This window comes from Odocoileus virginianus, chromosome 9, assembly GCF_023699985.2.
Source record: "Odocoileus virginianus isolate 20LAN1187 ecotype Illinois chromosome 9, Ovbor_1.2, whole genome shotgun sequence".
Taxonomy (NCBI): Eukaryota; Metazoa; Chordata; class Mammalia; order Artiodactyla; family Cervidae; genus Odocoileus; species Odocoileus virginianus.
The window spans coordinates 25,390,562-25,412,025 of NC_069682.1; the positions used below are offsets into that span (position 1 = coordinate 25,390,562).

The 21,464-nt window shown below is 42.1% G+C and overlaps 1 protein-coding gene across 1 annotated transcript; it reads right to left on the bottom strand.

The window, feature by feature from the left end:
• Nucleotides 1-4,052: 4,052 nt before the first annotated feature.
• Nucleotides 4,053-21,052, bottom strand: PHYH (phytanoyl-CoA 2-hydroxylase). The gene is made up of 9 exons (XM_020881274.2): nt 20,923-21,052; nt 17,170-17,228; nt 16,060-16,170; nt 15,254-15,422; nt 12,369-12,450; nt 10,392-10,573; nt 8,056-8,205; nt 6,287-6,418; nt 4,053-4,455 (listed from the first exon to the last, which is right to left on the bottom strand). Exons 1-9 carry the CDS (start codon nt 20,995-20,997, stop codon nt 4,402-4,404), a joined length of 1,014 nt encoding a protein of 337 aa, XP_020736933.1. The 5' UTR covers nt 20,998-21,052; the 3' UTR covers nt 4,053-4,401.
• Between the last annotated feature and the right edge of the window lie 412 nt (nt 21,053-21,464).

Consider the following 21,464-nt stretch of genomic DNA (forward strand, 5'->3'; position numbering starts at 1 on the left):
AGGTAACTAAGTCTGTACAAAAAACAGTGCCGTTCCCCCTTGGGGAACAGATTCATGAATTTGTGCCTGGTGATCAGGTGTGGGTCAAGGACTGGAAACACGACTCCTTGGCCCCAGGTTGGAAGGGTCCGTACACTTATCTGTTGTTCTAACCACGCCTATGGCTGTCAAGTTGCCGGTGTCACTCCCTGGATGCACCACACAAGGGTGAAGACAGCATACCATGCAAACCTGGAGGACACTGAGTGGACTACACAAAAGGCCCCCACTGATCCCTGTGAAACCAAGATCATCTGAAAGAAGAGGAAGAGATGAACCTCTACAATCAACTGCTGCTACAAAGACTTGCCGGTATCATCTTGAGACTAACCATAGTTTCAGCACAAAGAGGGACCTGCGGTATAATTAAAGTTGAATGTTGTGTATATATTCCTGATTTATCTGGCAATATATCAGCTACCCTAGATGACATGAAAGGTCAGGTAAAAGCTATGTCTGATGATAATCTGCCTTTTTGGACTTCTCTTCTATCATGGGTAAAGGGGGATTGGTGAAAAACTATATTAACCATTGTTAAAGCTGTTCTGTTGATTCTGTTAAGTGGACCTTGTATTCTCTACTGTGTTGGTGTGTTATCAACTTTGTATCACAGAGGCTAACTTCATTTACCCATATATATATATATACCAGGAAACCTAAAATGCAGTACATCCCAATGAGTGATGCTCACACTGGAAGTTGAGAGCATCAAGAAGGGGGAATGAGGGAGGAAAGGAACAGTCTGAGCTGACTCCATCTTGAAAAAGAAGGAAACAACATCTTGCACTTTCAGTGAACTTTGGACCATGTGCCTGGTAGTCATGGGGATAACATATCTACGGTCAAACTGGCCTCCCAGACTAATAAACACCAGACTCCATACCAAGATTTCCCTTTGCCAAAAAGAAGGTGATAATCCCCTATGTAGTTGGTCACCTTTGTAATCTTTACGGCCCCCCGGGTGTAGGCTACAGTGTATAACCAGCTGACCTTCTGATGATGAATCATGGCTGTAACCTGGCTGTATCTCCCTTTAACACTTTCCAGGCTAGGTTTAAGGACTCTGGGGATGTGGGCTTGAGCAGTACACTTAAAGTATATGATGTTTCCACAAAAGTCGGTCGGGCTCCTTGGCTAAGAGGAAACTCTGCCTTGGGCCCACAGGTGTAATAAACTGCATGAACTCCACTATCTGCATTGTCCTTCTGAGTGAGTCTGTGTCCCAGAATGCGTGGCTATAACAGGACCATTGACCTTCCATCTGGGAATGTGCCAGTGTCTGCTGGATGAACTTCTGACACCACAGGGCTGAACCCCACCCCACTCGGTCTCCACTGTGCTTAGTTGCTCTGTTGTGTCCGACTCTTTGCGACCCCATGGACTAATACTGGAATGGGTTGCCATGCCCTCCTCCAGGGGATCTTCCCAACCCAGGATCGAACCCAGGCCTCTCCCACATTGCAGGCCATTTCTTTATCACCTGAGCCATCAGGGAGCCCAAGAATACCAGAGTGGGTAGCCTATCCCTTTGAGAGGGTAACAGGTGGGAAGGCCAGGGGTCTCCAAACAGAGGAAATAGGCTGCAAGTGTCAGACTTTTTTTTCCTCTCTCCCTTAAGCGGCAGGAGGAAACAAACTAGTGTTATATTTTTTCCCCTTCTCTATACAAATTTAAAAAGAGGTTTCTCTTAAAATTCTGTGTTGCCATAATGACACCTAGTTCCACCTGAACTTTCTCAAACCTTGAGCTAACCAATGCATTTTCCTTATGGAAACATTTGTCTTAAGCTATGTTAATGTACTATGCATTTACCCTAGACTCTGTCTTCAAGTCCATTTTGACTTAAGGCTCAGCACTGACTTAACAAGCCAGTATGTTACACTCATATATTGTTCTCCTAATCTATGTTCAGTTCAGTTCAGTAGTGTCCAACTATTTGCAACCTCATGAACTGCAGCAGGCCAAGCCTCCTTGTCCATCACAAACTCTCAGAGTTTACTCAAACTCATGTCCATTGAGTGAGTGATGCCATCCAACCATCTCACCCTCTGTCGTCCCCTTCTCCTCCCACCTTCAATCTTTCCCAGCATCAGGGTCTTTTCAAATGAATCAGCTCTTCGAATTAGGTGGCCAAAGTATTGGAGTTTCAGCTTCAACATCAGTCCTTCCAATGAACACCCAGGACTGATCTCCTTTAGGATTGACTGGTTTGATCTCCTTCTAGTCCAAGGGACTCTCAAGTCTTCTCCAACACCAGAGGTCAAAAGCATCAATTCTTCGGCTCTCAGCTTTCTTTATAGTCCAACTCTCACACCCATACATGACTACTGGAAAAACCATAGCCTTGACTAGACAGAGCTTTGTTGGCAGAGTAATGTCTCTGCTTTTTAATATGCTATTTATGTTAATGAAACTATATATTTGTATGGAAATCTGTCTTTCTTCAAGATTCATGTCAATCATTTTATGACCCAGGATGACTCACCTCTGAGATGACTCAACACATTCTCTGGGTTTTGAGACATTTCCTTTCTTTAATTAGCAGACTGCTAGTAGCTGTACAACATCCAGCTAAAGACTAGCAGGGGGTACTCTTTCTGCCCCCTTCTGATATCTATGTCAGAAGCTTTCTCTATCTCTTTCTCTATCTATCTCTATCTCTTTTTAATAAAATTTTATTACACAAAAACTATGAGAAATCAAGCCTCATCTCTGGCCCTGGATTGAATTCTTCTTCGGGAGACAAGAATCCCAGAGTCTTTCACAGTTCAGCAACAACCTTCCACCTTCTCCAGGGAAACTTCCTGACTCAGCAGAGTAACCAAAGCCTCTTTCATTGCAGTGGATTCTTTACCAGCTGAGCTACCTTGGGAAGCCCCAGTCTCTGCCACGCATCTCTACTTCTGAACTTTCAGAGGCCCAAGGCTTACTCACACCTGCGCACAACGATCAAGATGATACCTGACTGCACTCTCCCGGTCCCCTTTCCCATGGGCTTCCACGGGCTTCCACATGGAGCACTCCCCCACTCCTTGGAGGAGGCACACCTGAGACTGTTCTGTCTCTTCTCTTTGCTGCAAATCTCTGGTCAGAGCATTTCCTCTTGAAAAACATTTCTAGAAACTAGTGCAAAAAGAACCTCATTCAGTAACAGATGCTTGGGTATTTGTTAGATGAACTAGTTGAAACAAGGGACACAGAAAAGACGGGAAATGTTTCCTGACTGACTAGCTGCAGTTCACTCAAAATTGCACCAAGAAGATGACACATTCTGCTGTCTGATTTTCCTCTTGAAGCTTTCAAATGTATTTTAAACTTAGTTTGAATCTTGCAAACAGTGCCCCATACATGCTGTTTATGCTGACTTTCCACATACACATTTATTTCCAGTTATTCCATAGTACTGAGAGCATGTCAGGGATTCTCATGTTTCCCAAGTTTCCACCTGAACCTGAGCTTAAACTGGGTGTCCTTACAGAGAAAGTGACAGAAACAGTGAATCGACACTTAGGAAAACACATGCTTTACTTAAAGAAAGGGACTCTTCCTTATTATGTTTTTCTTATTAAAGCTTCAACTAGAATTTATAAAAATAAGAATTATGACTCCTTGCTGCCCTCAGCTGATGGAGAAATGCAATGTTCTATTAAAATAAATCTCTGTAGCTCATGTCACTTGATATCCAAACCAAAACTATTTTAAACGCTTTCCTGAACCTTGAAAGAGGTTAGGTTTCATTCATAAATGCTGAATGTTTTCAGCTGCCATGCTGAATATGAATTGACAGAGAAAGTTAACCCTGGTCTGCTTTCTTTAGAGAAAAAGACTTGGAAAGATCCAGCCTGTTTTGTTAAGGAGAGTGGTGGCCTAGAGAGGCCATGGAAGGAATCCTGTGTTAGAATGTGAGTTTCCACCCTTATTTTACAACCTGATACCCTTCTTAGGCCCTTCACTAACTGCACCTCTAATATTCATTGTTCCAGACTTGAAAAGAAATCTCACACAACACAAAATTGGGAGGTGGTGGGTTCTCTGTTTCAGAGCATTAAACCTTGCTTGGGTAAAGAGTTAACTGAATGAAAGAAACTGATTTAACACACTTCTTTATATGCATCACCTTTGTTAGTTGCAACCCCAAGTTTTCCTTAAAACAGTAATATTTCACTTTTACTATCTTATATCCATTAAAGGCATCCCACCATACTGCATTATTACCCATATGCAATTAAGAACTGCATCCGTGCACTTGGATTTTGTTAACATGGATTAGAAGCGATTAGATCATCTCATTGAGAAAAGATTTTCCTCTGACATCTTGTTGCACCTTGGTTTTCTTGACAAGAGTTTGAGCGAAGGGCTATTTCAAAGGTTGATTCTTTGTCCTTTCACGACACGCCCTCGAAATGTCCAAACATCCTGCAAATAATACCAAACACAATGAGTTTCTGGGAACTTGGATTTACCTGTTCACCACAAGACAAAGATTTCTGGCATCGAGTCATCGTTAAATAGGGGGGAATAAAGACAGCCCTCCACAATAGTCATAAGGTAGTAAATAAAAACCACATTCTGAGACTCCAATTAATTTACCTGCTAATATCTAAAATCATGTTTCATAAGCCAAGACAGTGAGTCCTCACACTGTCATCATGCTTTACTTGGCACTTGTGTTGATTACAGGTGTTCGGACTGGCTGTTATGTTTGCTCACAAAGCAGTTTAATACCTAAGGTCCCGCTGTCTTTGGTGATGTTTGCCTGCCCCGTTCTGAGTGATCTGCTCCTGCAAATGATGTCCTAGGCTACTGGATTGGTTTTTTCTTCTTAGTTCCTAATAAGACAATTCAAACTTTTTTGCTTATTTTTCTGCAAACAGCAAAGTATGCTACAGAATGATTTTGGAATTGGACCTCCTCTGAAATCTTGGTCACTTAAGTAACTGAGGCCAGTCTCTTGAACTCTTCATGTTCTCATTAACATCGTGGAGCTATCTCAACTGCTCCATTGAGTGTTGGTGAAGAAAAGGGACAGGGACTTGCTTTTGTGCCCGCAAAGAACTCCATAGCAAAGTTAGTGTTGTTGTTCTAAGTAAAGTCGATAAACTATAGCTAAGACAGTCATGAAAAGAAATAGAGGAACTGATTATTAGAAACCTGACCGACCTCAAACAGAATATATGTGTTTTTTTCCTGGCTTAAATATCAGGGTGTTGGATGGAAGACCCAACTGGAAAAATTAAATCTAATTAAATCTAATTAAATTAACCTATTTATTACTGGACAAAGGAAGGACAAACCATCCAGGAGGTGTGAATGTGAGGCCAGAGCATCTTCAGATATGGGGATTCATTCAGAGATTCTAGACAGAAAATGGCTCAAGGGTGGAGGAAGACTCCTGAGGTGGGAAGTTGTTTCAGAAGGCTGCTGGTGGCATGCGAGGCTCTTCAAAGTACTGGGAGGCCCTGCGCTGTCATTACATTCAGTCTACTTGGGGGTCATGTCACCCTGAGAATAGATGATGCATTTACAATTATCTAACAAGTTCAACTTCTTGCTTCAGAGCCCCAAACATAATCATCTACAATACAGATTAAGTTTATTTAGTTGCCTTGACTGATAATTTGTTATTGATCAGCAACAGCATGGAATGTTCACCAGTAAAAAACAAACAATCTCACTATAACAACATTGTCAATTGGTTATATAACCCAATGCAAAGTAAAACTTTAAAAAAAAAATAATCTATGGTGAGGTGGATTAATTAGGCGGGCATATGAAATACTGTCTTAACACCACTATGAAAAACATCAGTTGTCTACCATCTCTACTATATGCCGGCTCTCCTTAAAAACCCAGTGCAAACTGACCCTAATAAATTCTTGATTGAGAATTGCTTTCTTTATGAATAAAGGAGGCCTGTGATTGACAGCCAAAACCTTTTAGAGCTATGAGTTCAGACAGTTGCTTTGTCTTCCATTTCCTCATCTCTGAATCTGCTATTTCCTCTCCTACCTGTCCATTCTGGAACACGATGGCCTGCCCGAAGATTTACAGAATACAGGTGCACCACACTGGGCAAGCAAGCAGTACAAACAAAACCCACTGTCATTCTTAGACGGTCTCAGCAAGGTTTCCAAAAGGAGCTGTAAACCTAAGCACTTTATACCTTCAAAATGAATCAGGTATGACACTATTAAACATCTGAAGGAAAAAACCCAGATCTTTTCCTTGTAATTTCATACAAACATACCTTCAGAGTGATTTCTTTAAATCCATACTTTTTCTTGGCCACGCTGACAACTTCCTTTTCAATGTTCTCTTGACTGGTGCCCTCCACATCTATGTAGTGACAGTTGGCATCCGCGAAATGGCAGGAAATTGCCTGTGGAAATTATTATGATCCAAAAGTATATAAGGGGCAGGGAACAGAATTATGTAAGGAAGAAGTCTTTAACTTTTTAGCATTTGATTTTTGGAATGAGTGGATATTGCCAAGTCCTACTAAGGAATGTATTGCAGGGTTTCTCATCACCTTCTCAGTTACAGAAGTTACTGAAGGTTGTAATGAGTTGGTATTTCAATGGTCACAGGTGATAGGGGAAGAAAAACTGAAAAGACCTTGCAAGGGAAAATAATACACAGACACCCCTCTCCAATCCAAAGCGCAATTCCAGTCTGATTGCATTCACATAAAATACTCATCTTGTTTCCTTTTGAAGCTAAGATGGAAGTTACTTGATTCTCCCCAGTCTCAAAGGACTTATAAACAGATCTAACTTGCAAGGCGATAGTTGAAACTCACCTTCCTTATCACAACTTATCTTAGGATGACTGCACCCATCAGAAGATCTTCCTACTTCTTACAGATTTCTAGGCAGTTGAGTCACAAACTTTATTTCCCATGGAAACCCTAGTACTATTCTATACCACATTGGAGCCTGAGGCAAAAGAGAAGAAATGTACATTCCTACATGTACGCTGTTATGCATTTTTCATGGTTATATTTTCCCAAACTTTAAAGCAGGCAAAAATATTGAAAAACCACCACGTTAGTATATTAAAACACACTATTTCCAGTGAACTGCCTGTACCCTCCTTTGTCACAGTTCTGGGTATCATGGTTTTAGAGGGTCTGAATTTTCTCTTAATTTTGGCATTGTGCTCACCCATGGACTTTTGGGCATTAATTTTTCATTTCTTTTAACCAAGGCATTAAGATTTTATTTAACTGCATACTGAGTTTTTTTGAGCCTCTGAGGGAACTGCCTTCTTGCCTCATGCTCATGTCAGTCCTGTTGAGCCTGGTGGATATCTGAATGAATGGAGGATGAAATCTGACAACTAACCCTCAAACACAGGGAGACAAGAGGGCTGTTGCGATAAACTGGAAAGCTTCACTCAGCTGCAAAGAAGACACTAATATTTAGTATCAACAGCCATGTCATCCTAGGGAAATGTGAGCCCAGCGTATCATCAAGCTGATGAATTTTAGAGAAGCAAGAAATCTGGGAATTTATGAGAAATTCTGTCAGTTGTTAATGTAAGCACTGATCTCATAAAGCTGAAAACACTCTGAGGCTAAGGAGTGAAAAATATGGCCCTATCTGAATTCCGGGTGGCCAATTCACACCTTCCTTTCCAATCAATAATATTTTAACCAATAGCAATAATATTACAGACGTTCCCCTTCTATGACCTGTATACATTCAAATCTTATTATTTGATATGTATGTCTGCCTTTGTCTTTTCCTCTGAAAACATGCTGTCAGTTGCCAAGTTACTAAGCTCTCTGTCTGGAGCAATTCCATGATGTTCACTAGTGATGGCATCCTAAGGTCATCTGGCTTCTTACTGCCATAAGCAACAAAGGACGAGGGAAACAAAAATATATCCTGGAAAATGCACCGGACTAAAGGGCAGCTGAGTTAAAAGTTACAAATCCTTTAACTTTTCATGTATCGGGACAATTTTCTTCCTCATGCATTCATCTTCAAACGGTGCTGTGATGTGAACGTGTACCTTCCGGAATCCTTGAGTTTTGTTCCGACCAGATCCATGGATGAGCAAAGGGTGAAAGAAAACGGTGTCTCCCTTCTCCATCACCAAGTGCACCCGGCCGTTGTTTTTGTCATAGTCCTGGATCCCGTGGAACATGATGTTGACTCCTCCCTAAAAACACGAGAGAAGGCAAGTCCAAAAGTGACGAAGCCGAGAATTAAAACTCTTATCAATGATTCACCAGGGAAAGCAAAGCTTCTCTAAGTTCTTTCAAGAGGAAGAGATAAATAAATAAGATTAAAAAAAACACTTCCATATACCAAACCTTCTCAGTTGACTGCTTTTAGAAAGCCATGTGTTGATGTTAAAATCATGAATTTTTTAGACCTGATGAAAAAGTTGGAATGTCTACCTACTGTTCATTACTGAATGATAACTGAAGACCCAGATCAGCTTTGATTTTGTGGAAATGCAGGAAACCACCTTTCCTGGTGAACCCATGCTCATTCTTTCCCAGCATGCTCTTCTCCTCACCTGGAACTTGCATCAATCACTCCTCTATTACTTAGGAATATCTCTAAGAAGTTAACTAACCTCCCAACTCGCAGAGAGAAAATGCTCGGTCTTTCCCAGCCCAGAAACCACGTAGGTAACATCCAGAGTAAAGAAAGAATAGTAAATTAAAAAACATTAGCTTTTAAAATATTTTCTACTCCCTGTTTTTCCAGGTCAGTCACTGCACAAAAAGAAAAAAACAAAACTCATTCTTTGTTTTCAAACTATTTTCTTTTTTAAAAAAATATATTTATTTATTTAACTAATGTATTTGGCTGCATCAGGTCTTTGTTGTGGCACGTGGCATCTTCATTGTGCCATTCAGGATCTTTCAGTTGCAGCCCATGCTTCTCCAGTTTTGGCACATGGGCTTAGTTGTTCTGCAGCATGTGGGATCTTAGCTCCCCAACCAGTGACTGAACGTGTGTCCCCTGCATTGCAAGGCAGATTCTTAACCACTGGACCACCACGGAAGTCCCTCAAACTATTTTCTAACTATTTTAAAAATATTTTCAAAGTTAGTTATTACATTAGGTAATAGTTATATCTTTATGAAACAAACTGAAATGAAGAGTAACAACGTTTGCAATCTTTTATGGGTCTTTGGAGGACAGCATCCCATTTCCTTTCCTAAGACTAGTCCAACTTCAAATTCTTTTGGGAATGACTACTTCCCTATTGCACTGTGTTGAGTCTTTGCCTCCTGCCCAATGTGCATGTGTGAGCAAGATAAGCTTGTCTGACCTCCCATTGCTTCTACTTTGAATCTGAGCAGATGACTGAAGCGACTGGACATAGTCAAGGTTCACCTGACCACTCCAGGTGCTGCAGCCCAACTCTTCCCACTGAAGAAGGGCTTCCTCTTTCCTCCTCACCCTCCAGCGCTGGCAGCCTGCCCACGGATGCTGCATGTCCCTGTGGCCCTCCCTTCAGCTTGAGTCACTGAGATCCCACTTTTGTTGCTTGCAACAACCTTTCCTAAACCACAACTTAACTGAAGGATTTCAGAGTTTATAGCAGAATCTAGACTCAAGGTATTTTCACCTAGCACTAATCCTCAGTTCAAGAATTCCAACTATTTGACACAGAAGTCCTGAAAGCCATATTCTTTACATCTCACAGAAACATGTGTACTCTTTTTGTCTTAACAAAAGGTGCTCTTCCGACCTTGTTCATTATTACGCGATTCTGAGAGCTTATTGCCTTACATCTAAAACGCTATGGGTGTCCTCTCCGGTTTCTCTGTCGCTGGACTCCTACTCCTGCAATACATTCTGTGCCAGGTTCTTGAAGAAATGATTTGATCTCCTCACTCATGGGCCCCAAAGCATTGCCCAGTTCTCCAGCATCACCAACTGAATTGATAAACCATGGAACAGCCTCATAGTGGAATGCTGCTCAGGCCTCCCCAGAGCCTCTCTCTGCTGGACTCTCCAGGTGGAAGCAGACGATCCTCCTCTTTACTGAGAGCTGCCAGTCAGTGTGTACGACTCACTTGGCTCACACATCTGCTGCTACCGGGTTTGTGCCTGACCTCTGCATTTAGGCTTTGTAATCTCAGATCTTTTATAGCACCACCAAAGTCCACCTCTTTGGTTGGCCTTCAAGTACTTGTTGAAAGAATAAAGGTGATCATTTGATCAGACATCCTGGAATTTTCCCTGCTCCTCATTCTAAATTCTAGAACAATGTTTTGCTAAGAAAGGAAATGTCATCTTATAGGCAAAGCTCTTTATGTATACTGATGTGAAATCAAAACAACAAAAGGCTCTGATCAAGACTCAGCCACCTAGCAGACTTACCTCCCACTGGGGATAATCATGGGGTTTCAAGGGGCCTTTGTGTGTCCCCGGCAGCACAACCAGACAGCCGTTGTTCCGGTCAATGTCCTCCATGGCTGTCCAGGCACAAACGATGCTATTGCTGGGCCTGAACGGGAAATAGTGCAGATCCTGGTGCAAGGGATGACGGGACGTCTTCTTGCCTGAAACAGAATCTGTTGTTAAAATGAACTCGAGTCCCAGAATTCTTCTCTAATGCCTGAAGAGCCAGAATAATGAACTATCCTCACAAAAGCCAAACAGAAGAGACAATGCTGAAGAAAATCAGCCTCTACAGATGAGCACCAAATTAGAAGACTACTGCTGCTGCTGCTGCTAAGTCGCTTCAGTCGTGTCCAACTCTGTGCGACCCCACAGATGGCAGCCCACTGGGCTCCCCCGTCCCTAGCATTCTCCAGGCAAGAACACTGGAGTTGGCTGCATTTCGTTCTCCAATGCATGAAAGTGAAGTCGCTCAGTCGTGTCTGACTCTTAGCAACCCCACGGACTGCAGCCTACCAGGCTCCTCCGGCCATGGGATTTTCCAGGAGAGAGTACTGGAGTGGGGGCCTATTGCTTTCTCCAAATTAGAAGACTGAATCAGCACAGTGCCTCTGGATCCTGTCTGTAATTCTTTCTGGGTTTCTGGTAACTGAGGAATACTTACACTATTTTCTAGAAATCTGTGCATATGTCGTCATCTCCATTGTGCTTTATTCCTCCCTAACTCTGGTTTGGGCACAGAGTTTAGCATGCTCCAAGTCAGTTCAGTCGCTCAGTTGAGTCTGACTCTTTGCGACCCCATGGACTGCAGCACGCCAGGCTTCCCTGTCCATCACCAACTCCCAGAGCTTGGTCAAACTCATGCCATCGAGTCGGTGATGCCATTCAACCATCTCGTCCTCTGTTGTCCCCTTCTCTTCCTGCCTTCAATCTTTCCCAGCGTCAGGGTCTTTTCTAATGAGTCAGTTCTTCCCAGCAGGTGGCCAACATATTGGAGGGTATTCCCCAAAAAGGTTGACTAGTTAAAGAGAGTGGTCAAATCTGAGGCTGTCTGATAAACTAAGTGGCTGATATTTAAAAAGTGTTCATTAGTTAACTAAAGATATAAATAGTAGGACTCTCAGAGGTTTCCCCACCAAACTAGAGCTATTTGGTGTACAATCACTGTGGAGAACCAGAGATACTACGCCCACGTTCACAGTCTCCCCTAGAATTGCCCTCTGAACGTGGTTCCCCCAGGCCAGGGGATTTCTCCAGGCAGGACCCCCAGGGAGGGAAAGGCCTGCTGATGTTAGGCTCCAGGCTTAGTGCATAAACCTCCCTTGGCCATCAGGACAGAGACAAAGTCGAACCGGATCAAAGGTCTCTAATGGCTGATTTCCTACCACTGATGCAGCTGAGTTTCTCAGTGTGGCCCAAGAGCCATCTGCATTAGCATCTCTGAGTACGCTTAATAAAATGCAGATTCCTAGGTTCTATTTTCTGAATCAGTCTCTCTAGCAGGGAGGGCTTAGAAGCTACATTTTACCAAGTACAGGGACTTTTAAGAATCATTATGGTATGTGATAAATCAGTTTTAAATTTGTTACTAATAATACTGTCTTCAGATCAGGAAGGCAAAGTCCACACTCTCATGCATCGGTGAGAGTGGGTAACAAAGCTTAGAGGTGTTGAATATCAGGAGTCTGGGGGGTAGAGAGACAGTCGTGTTTTATTAAACTGCATCTTTCAGAAGCCGCTTGTCTACAGTCCCAGCAATAACCCCATAATTAATATCGACATCACTATTATACTTCAGTGTTGTTATGGTGTAAGCTACTTTGAGCCTTAAGTGAAAGTATATATATTCATTTATGTAAAAATTTAGCAGTTGTGCACTTTGCTATTTTTCTTTCTTTCTTTTTTTCTTCTTTCTTTGTTTGCTTTTCTTTCCCTTTACCAATAAGAGCTCTTTACCAGAATCTGGAGGTTTGTTTATCAGCATCGTATGCATGGCCATAATATTGGGTCCGGTGAAGCACTCCACATACTTCAGAATCTAAGGAAAAAGGAGGGAAATCAGATGCACAAGCATGCGGCACAGAGTACATCTATCAATACTAGAACCCAGTTGGCATCGTTTAAATCAGTCAACCAATACTTCACAGACTTGCAAACAAACCACGCAAGAGTGAGTAACTGGAAATCATCGGAAACACTCTCAAACAGGCTTTTTGGAACCAACTGAAAATCTAAGTGCTTCTTCTACAAGAGAGACATGAGTTTTTCTGAGACACCAGCTACGAAGGGCAGGAATTAAACCTCCAATGAAAAAGATGCCCAAATTGGCAGGGCCAATTGAAAGAAAAAGACGATGATGTTGTTCAGTCACTAAGTCCTGTCTGACTCTTTGAGACCCCACAGACTGCAGCACACCAGGCTTCCCTGTCTTTCACTGTCTCTCAGAGTTTGCTCAAATTCACATCCATATTCAACCTCTACTGCTGTCTGACTCCAAAAAATGAAGCACATTCTATGGCTTTCACTTATATAATCTCTTCTGCATAAGGAATGTAGGCAATTTGAGTATAAAACACTTGAAATGTTACAAAAATCCCAGAAGTCCAGCCTAATGCTTGTTTTTTTTAATAAAAAGTTTGTTTTTGTCATTTTGGGGGTATTCCAAACATGGAAAAAGTGTTGTTTTTTACTTTTTTTTTTAATTTTGAGTGGGGTATAGTTGAATTATAATGTATTCGTTTCAGGTGTATAGTGAAATGAAAGTGTTACACATATACACTAAGATTCTTCTCCCATACAGGCCATTACTGAGTTTTGAGTAGAGTTCCCTCTGCTATACAGTAATCATTATTAGTTGTCTGTTTTATATACAGTGTGTGTACGTGTCAATCCCAGTCTTCCAATTTATCTCTCCTAGGCTGTGATTTTCTCAACGGTCATCATTGAAGAGCCATCCTCAGATTTTCTGTTCTGCTTTGAAGAACTTCCCAATATATTTAGCGGATATTCTCCGTATGTCTTATCTTAGTCTTATCCTGATGAATACTATTCTTGAAATCACGGGTTTGAGGTGCTGGTTCATTTTTCCAATACATATTAAAATAAATACCTAGCTATTAGAAGAATATCTACCTCCTAAAAAATCATTGCATGAACCACCAGACACATGTTTGCAAGTTACAGACAAAGGAACATCCTGACAAGACATTCTACCACATGTTGCCGATAATTTCCAGCTTTTATCAAGATCCACCCTCACAATTTTCATTTCCAAAACAGGACAAGAGGTTGGGAAGAATGCGGGGTTCAGAGGGGCCACATCCCTTCTCGTCCCCAGCTCAAGAGGCCAGACCTCCCAGGTGCCTCAGCTGTGCAGTCTTCATGAATCAGACTTTCTAACAGCACTTGGGGTATAAGTTCTAATAAGTATTTTGTGCAAAGTGTCCTTTTAAACCATTCTAAATGAACGGTCAGAAACCATAGTACAGGACTTCCTTATGCTACAGTGGATAAGAACCCCGCTGCCAGTGCAGGGGACATGGATTTGATCTCTGCTCCAGGAAGGTTCCACACGCAAGGAGCACCTAAGGCCACGCAGCACAGCTGCCGAGCGCCAGCTCTGGAGCCTGCGAGCCGCAGCAAGAGAAGCCACTGAAATGAGAGGCCCATGCACCTCAACTAGAGAGTAGCCCACGCACAACAACGAAGACACAGCACGAGCAAAAATAAATAAATGAGAAAGAAATAATAAAAAAAGAAACCAACACATTCATGCAAGGGAATACTATGCAATAGTTTACAAAGTATAAAGTAGATCCATAGACACCAATGGAAAGATGTCTCATATGTACTACCAGTGGGAAAAACAAGGTGACAACCAGGATGCTTCCTGTTACACAAAACGTGGGGTTATACAAACATGCTTGATTATACCTGAAACGATTCTAGATGAATATGTAAATTGAACAGTGAATGGTGCTGAGGGTACGAGAATTTACTTTTCACTCATGTCATTCCACACTAGATATTTTTGTAACTATGAACTACTCTTAAAGAATAATTTTTAAGAAACCTACTTTAAATTTAAAAACAGACACCTCTGCTGACCAGATTCATAAAACAAATTGAAACTATCTGCAATAGGTAAGCCTCAGCACTTTATTCCCCGTGGACATGCCTGTAGGGAGTGTGAGAATGCTCATGCCTGTAGGGAGTGTGAGAATGCTCATGCCTGTAGGGAGTGTGAGAATGCTCTCTCCTTACACAGAATTCCTGCTCTTCTCCAGCAAAAATAGCAAAATTAGGAGGATTTCTCAGTCTTGGCACTACTGACATTTTGGGCTCATCATTCTTTGTTTGCTGCAACAGGCTATTCTGTGCATTATAGCATCCCTGGACCCAGTAGCAGCATCCGGATCTCTACCCATTAAAACCCACCACCCTCCTGCCTGACAAGCAAACATGACTCCAGACATTGCCAAATGTCTGCCTCTGATTAAGAACCACTGCTATAGGGCCCCAGTAGAAAACAGCAAGATCTGATTCTTTGCAACTCCATGAACTGTAGCTTCCAGGCTCCTCTGTCCAGGAGCTTCTCCAGGCAAGAATACTGGAGTGGGCTGCTATTTCCTTCTCTAGGGGATTACCTCAAACCAGGGATCGAACCCATGTCTCTAAAAACTCCTGCAGTAGAGGGGGGTTCTTTAACACTAGCGCCACCTGGGAAGCCCAGTAGAAAACGGCAACATAAAATGGGGGAAAAAAGCTATAAAGATTTCAGAGGCAGACATGCAGATGGGCTATTAGTTTAAAGAGAAAGAAATCACAGAAAGATCTTGAACCTCAGGGAGGGTGCAGTATCTGAAGAGTTCCTCATCTTCTTGGAAATCCTGGACCTTGGAAACCACTTTCTCGCTTGGCACATATTCTGATTTTGGGATGGTGACATCTCTCATCACCGACAATCCAAATGGTTTCACCTCCTCTCTGCAGATTCTTTCAAACTCATTCCTAGAAAATTCATTGGTAAATGATGTCAGTACCGAAGGCGCTAAGCACCTGCCCGGCCTTTCACTTGTTCTGTGGAAAGACTAGAAGACTTGGGAGTGGTTTCTCTGCACTAAGTGGCCCTCAATCCTATGTCGAATAGTTCTGATGACAGGAAGGAGAAAATGGCCAACTCAGAAGTGCCTGCCTCCTAACTGTGGAGTTGAAATTCGCCACCAGAATTAGAATAGTCCGTAGCTTAGTGGACCAGTGGGGAAATATTTGTGATTTGGTTTCATCAGAACAAACTAGCAAACACTTCCCTAGCATCACCATGCACCAGGCCCTGTTCAAAGAACTCTGTCTCTACTTTACCTGTTTAGTCCTAAAGGCCATTCTAGGACATAAGTACTGTTATTTTCCCCATTCTGCAGACATAGAAACAGGCATGGAAAAGTTAAGGAAATTGCCCTACACCTGCAACATTAACTGAAGAGGCTGAGATTAAAGCCACTCTGGCTCAAACCCAGGTTCTAACAAGCCGCTTCCTAACAAACCTGATCCCTGAAAAATATCTGAACACACACAAGATAATCCTCCCCAAAGTCCCACTGCACACACAGAATACACATTCCTCTTAGATATCAGAGTGTTACTGCACCTAAAGCGTTGAATATCAGCATCAGACACCAAATTTTTAATGACAAGAAATCCATTTTCTTCATAGAATTTTCTCTGTTCTAGGCTTAGAACATTATTCTCCCGAGTATACCTGAAGGGAAAAAAAAATCTCAAATAAGTCTAGTTTAAAAATCATAACCTAACAATATTTATCAAGAACCTCAGAAATGTTTGTACTCTTCCACTCACCAAGTTTATTTCTAGAACTTTAAACAAATAATCTGAACAAATTTTAAGTTTTAAATCCAAAATATTAATTACTGTCACCAAGAAATGAAAGAATAATTAACTGACTACATTATATCCTTTCAATGGAATATGACTCGACATTAAAAATGAAGAACATATAATAGCAAGGACAGTGCTTATTAAATTAAAATGTGATGACAGTGATGTAAAACCAAGACACTATTTGTTTAAAACAAGAAGACTATAAAGAAATAAAGCCAAAACAAAAATGTTTCACAGTGAAACATTTATTGCCTTTATGTAATGGCATTATGAATGATTTCTTAAATTTACCCTATTTCTGTGATGTTAAAATATATCTGTAACAAATATGTATGGTATTTCAGAAAGGAAACAAATAATATATTTTATGTTTTTAATTGTCTGGTTTGTGCATTAACGGAGGAAATCAAAGTAACAAAATCATAATAAGTGTACTGCACACACACAAACTCAAATCCCCCTGTCCATTCCTCTAGTTTGGAACTGTGACTCTATGAGAATATTCCATGGAGATCAATGTCTTCCACTTCAAAGATGACTTTAAGATAAACCAAAGATGGTAGCTGAGATATCAGAGTGACCAAAAAACTGGCTATTTAAATGAGATATACCATGCCTTAATTTTGCAAAATAAACATGCACTTTGTGACATTTTCCCTTCTTTCTAAATTTTAAAATACATACAAAAAGTGTCTTCAAAATTTTCCATAATTGTTCTAATGAGAACAAGTCCTGGATTCAGAGGATTTGTATAATAAATCTTATCAGCCAATATGTATTTTATAACTGAGTTATCACTGAGGAAGAAAACACCTTTATATACATTGTATGGTTAAGAATTAAAATTATATCTACTTACTGGAATTGTTGAGGATGGAAACTGGCAAGAGAACCAACCCCCGAAGTGTGGCGAGCTATCTAGGATGTGACTTAAGGCAAATCAAGTGAAGTCTGGGCATCACCCTTCTAGAATCAACCCACCCTGGATTGGTTTTCACAAGGGAAGACCAGCCCTACACAGTCATCAGGCACACTGACTACACACAAACGCTCCGAAGCACTATTGCTTAGATCATCTCATTTCACAATAGCCTAAAGAGGTGCCTGGAAGCCAAGAGCTTTATTATTCCAACTGCACAGAGCAGAAACCCTAGGCTGGGGTCAGGGTTCAGTTACTGCTCCAAGGTCACCCAACAGAAAACAGCTGAGCTGAGACTTGACCAACATTGTATTCATACTTCCTATCTATTTTATTCCCCCTGGATATTCCTTCCACCAAACTACTGAGTGAATAAAAATGGAAATTTTTTATTTTATTCTATCCAATAAATGAGGAGAATCATGTTCTATTCAAAAGTTTTTTTCTTAGTGGGAGTTAGTCCAAAATATTAGAAACAGTTTGGCTGGTCAGTAAAAAAAAAAAAAAAGAACACCTTTATAAAAAATGCTTGCCAACTCTGGCTCAAGAATAAGAACTTGTTAGTTTCATGGAGTACCTCTCTGTAAAGCAGTATTTCTCAGATGAAGTGGGTATGATGAGTATCAGATTCACCCAGAGAACTTTTTCAAACCCCTACTAGAGTTCAAGCTACAAGATGCTGCCCTCAGTTAAAAAAATCACTCTGGCTTGGGATTGACACGTTCATACTGCTATATTTAAAATGGATAATCAAAAAAGTCCTACTGTATAGCACAGGGAACTCTATTCAATGTTATGTGGCAGCCTGGATGGGAGGCAGTTTGTGGGAGGATGGATACATGTATATGTATTGCTGAGTCCCTCTGCTGGTCTACCTGAGACTATCAAAATTGTTAATCCACAGACTCCAATATAAAATAAAACGTTTTCAAAATCACTCTGATAGAACTGAATTGCATCTTCCAGTTGTATCAAGGCTGGAAAATACTTGGAAAATGAGTGGATTAAAGAAACATTAGTTGCCTTTGATTTAAGATCTGCACGCAGCATACAGCCTTTCACACGCCTCTGACCAACCTGTGGTTTCTCAAAAGAAAAAAAAAAGTTCATGAAATAAACAATGACTCCAAGAAAAATATGATCCACATAGTAGAGTATCATTCTTAAATATCTTAAAACATCTAAAAGTTCCTTCTAGTTTTCTCTCCAGTCATCACCAGATGACTGACCTAGGATCTCATCTGTTTTGGTCATTTTTTTCATTGTTTCTTGAGCTGAAAGAGCTACTTTCTGAATGACACTTCACATAAACATGTGATCCTTTTTGAATGATGTCTGTATATGTGGGGACAATATAACAGTCAAGAAGATGGGACTTCCCTGGCAGTCCAGTGGTTAGGACCTGGGCCTTTCACTGCCCAGGGCCTGGGTTCAGGCCTTGGTCAGGAAATTAAGATCCCACAAGCCTCCAGTGTGGAAAATGAAAAAAAGTCAAGGAGAGAGGGGGCCCAGGAGTCAGAATTACTAGCTTCTGTCTGTTTACCCGAGGGAGAGAGTTAACCTCTTTGTCAGCTATTCTCAACAAAATGTGGCGGCCAGGACAGTCCAGACATCAGCTTTCCAGTCCTTTTCTCCTCTCTCCCACTCCTGTATTATGGTTTTTATTTTAGTTATTGTTGTTCTTGGAGAGTTTTCTTAGTATGTGGAAATGTTTACAAAGCTAATAATCATTTACTATGTTTACTATACAAAGCTAGTAAACATGGAAACAAATGGATTCAAAAATCTGTACAGTACAGCGTGGTCCTGAACATGTAATTATGCAGTTATGTAAATACATAGGAAAAAAAACAGACCAAAGTGTTTACAAATAATAATCTGTGAGAAGTCAAATTATGAGTCATATAGATTTTCTTCTTTGTGTTTATGTACATTTAAACACTGCACTGATACTTCAAAAATTATTCCTTATTTCTTCAAGGAATCATTAAGGTTGGGAGGAAATAGCCACATAATTTCTAGTAGTTTCTTTAAGCCTAAACCACACACATATTCACTGAAAATTTAGGCAGAGACACTCACCACTTCTGGCTATGTAAATTGAAGTGAATTAAAATGAAAACTTCAGTTCCTTAAGCTGACTGTCACATTTCAAGTGCTCATAGCCACATGTAGCTACCATACTGAACAGTGCCGGCAAAAAACATTTTTCCTCCATCACAGGAGCTTGTATTGGACAGTGCTGTTCTAGGAAATAGAGATGAAAAAAACAAGCTCTGACCTTGACACTATTATAACTAAGTCCAGTGAGATCAGAATATTAAATTTTAGGAAATTTCCTGTCGGTCCAATGGTTAGGACTCTGTGCTTCCACTGCAGCGGGCACAGATGGGTTCGATCACTGGTCGGGGAACTAAAAGCCTAGGTGCTGTGAGCATGCCCGCCCTCCTCCCACAACCTCACCCCCCACCACCCCCGCAAAAAAGAAAAAAAAACCCACAATTAAAATTTAAAAATAGTAACAGACTGGAACCGGGAAACCTTAATCTACTTCTAGTTATATCTAGGCCCATATGTTGGCACTTTTCAAAACTGAACTATTAATAGTATCACACCAAGTGAAAGCAGGTTGCTATTCCCGCCCCCAGGCATTTGATACCACAGGTCTAAGAGGAGCCTGACTACCTGGATTTGTAGCAACTACCTAGGTAGTCCTGCTGGGGCTGCTCTGGGGACCGCGCTTTGACAACCACTGATTCCGTTAAATGACCTTGCTCAGGAATGTTAGTTTCTCCTAACCTCAAATGTTTTCTCACCTGTAAAGTGAGATTACATAGTCACTTGGGTTCCCTTTCCCAGTTTGTGGGGGGAGATTTTAAATTTATAACGATTCGAATACGTCAAGGCTTGGAACACAGTTGGGAGAACAACAATGGAAGTAAAAGAAATAGTATAATCGTTTTAGGAGAGATTTCAGAATCTAAATATAGCAGAGCAGAGTCGAATGCAGTCACTTACGGGTAAAAAAAAAAAGAAATCCCAGCCCGTGTTGTGCGCCCTGAATGAGATCACTGAACACGCAAAAACAATTCTGTAAAGCAAGTTGATTTCTGAGTCACACAGTGACATCTCTCTGGATCCAACACCGGTGGCGCACAGATTGCCCTGGGATTAATTTCAGAAGGCCTATCAGGAGCGGACACAGGACGCCCAGCGCTTCTCCAGGAAACTGTAAGCTTCACCGGACTCGCCTGGAGAAGGAAGAGCTGGGGGGCAGCTCCACCCCGAGAGGACCCCTCTGCTCCTCCACGTGGCTCTACGCCCCAGGTCTCGTCTCTGTCTCTGGGCAGCCCTGTGATCAGGCGCGGTCCAGTGCAGAAAGTGACAGGGCAGCAGAGAGCAGGCCTGCTTGGACTTCGCACCCTCCCCTCCCAAAGCCGGGGAACAGAGGGCCCGGAAGGCTGCAGCGACGCCACTCCAGGAGCTGGAGCCAGCAGCCCCAGACCCACCAGGCGGACAAGTCCCCTCTTGGGCCTTCGGGACGCACCTGACCTGGCCCCCCCGCGCCCGAAAGAGATGTGACCATCACGAGGACAGGTGCTGCGGAGCCAGGAAGAGCCAGCGGGCAGGTTGTACAATGCGCCCTGAAAGCCGCCACACTTCCGGCTCAAACCCCGCGATCCCAAAGGATACAACGGTCCCCGCCGAGCGGCAACTGAGGTGTCGCAGCAAGACGCGCAAGCGAGCGGAAGCTCGGTCTCGATCCATGGCAGAAGGGCAATACCCGGCGCTAGGCCTGGAGGCACTTAACTCTGATGGGGGGCCCCGCCTCCGCTTAGAGGGAGGGGCTTGGGGCGGACGTGGCTCGACGAGGAGGCGGGGCTGGGTAGCCCCGCCTCCCGAGTTGGCCGGGGCGTGGCGCGCAGATTCTCCAGCCTGGCCTCTGGGTGAGGTGGTTTCCTGTCAGAGTTCTTTGTTTTTTGCAAGAGGCCAAAGATGGGCTCTGTCACATCCAGAGGAAGACTAACCAACAGGGGCTGATCTCCCACGCGGAAATAGAACCAAAACAAAACTCACATACTTAACTGCATCGTTCCACGTATTTTATTCTACAGAGCTGATCCTTCCAAACTCTGAATGCAGAGTTTCAAAGAATAGCAAGGAGAGATAAGAAAGCCTTCCTCCATGATCATTGCAAAGAAATAGAGGAAAAGAATGGAATGTGAAAGTCTAGA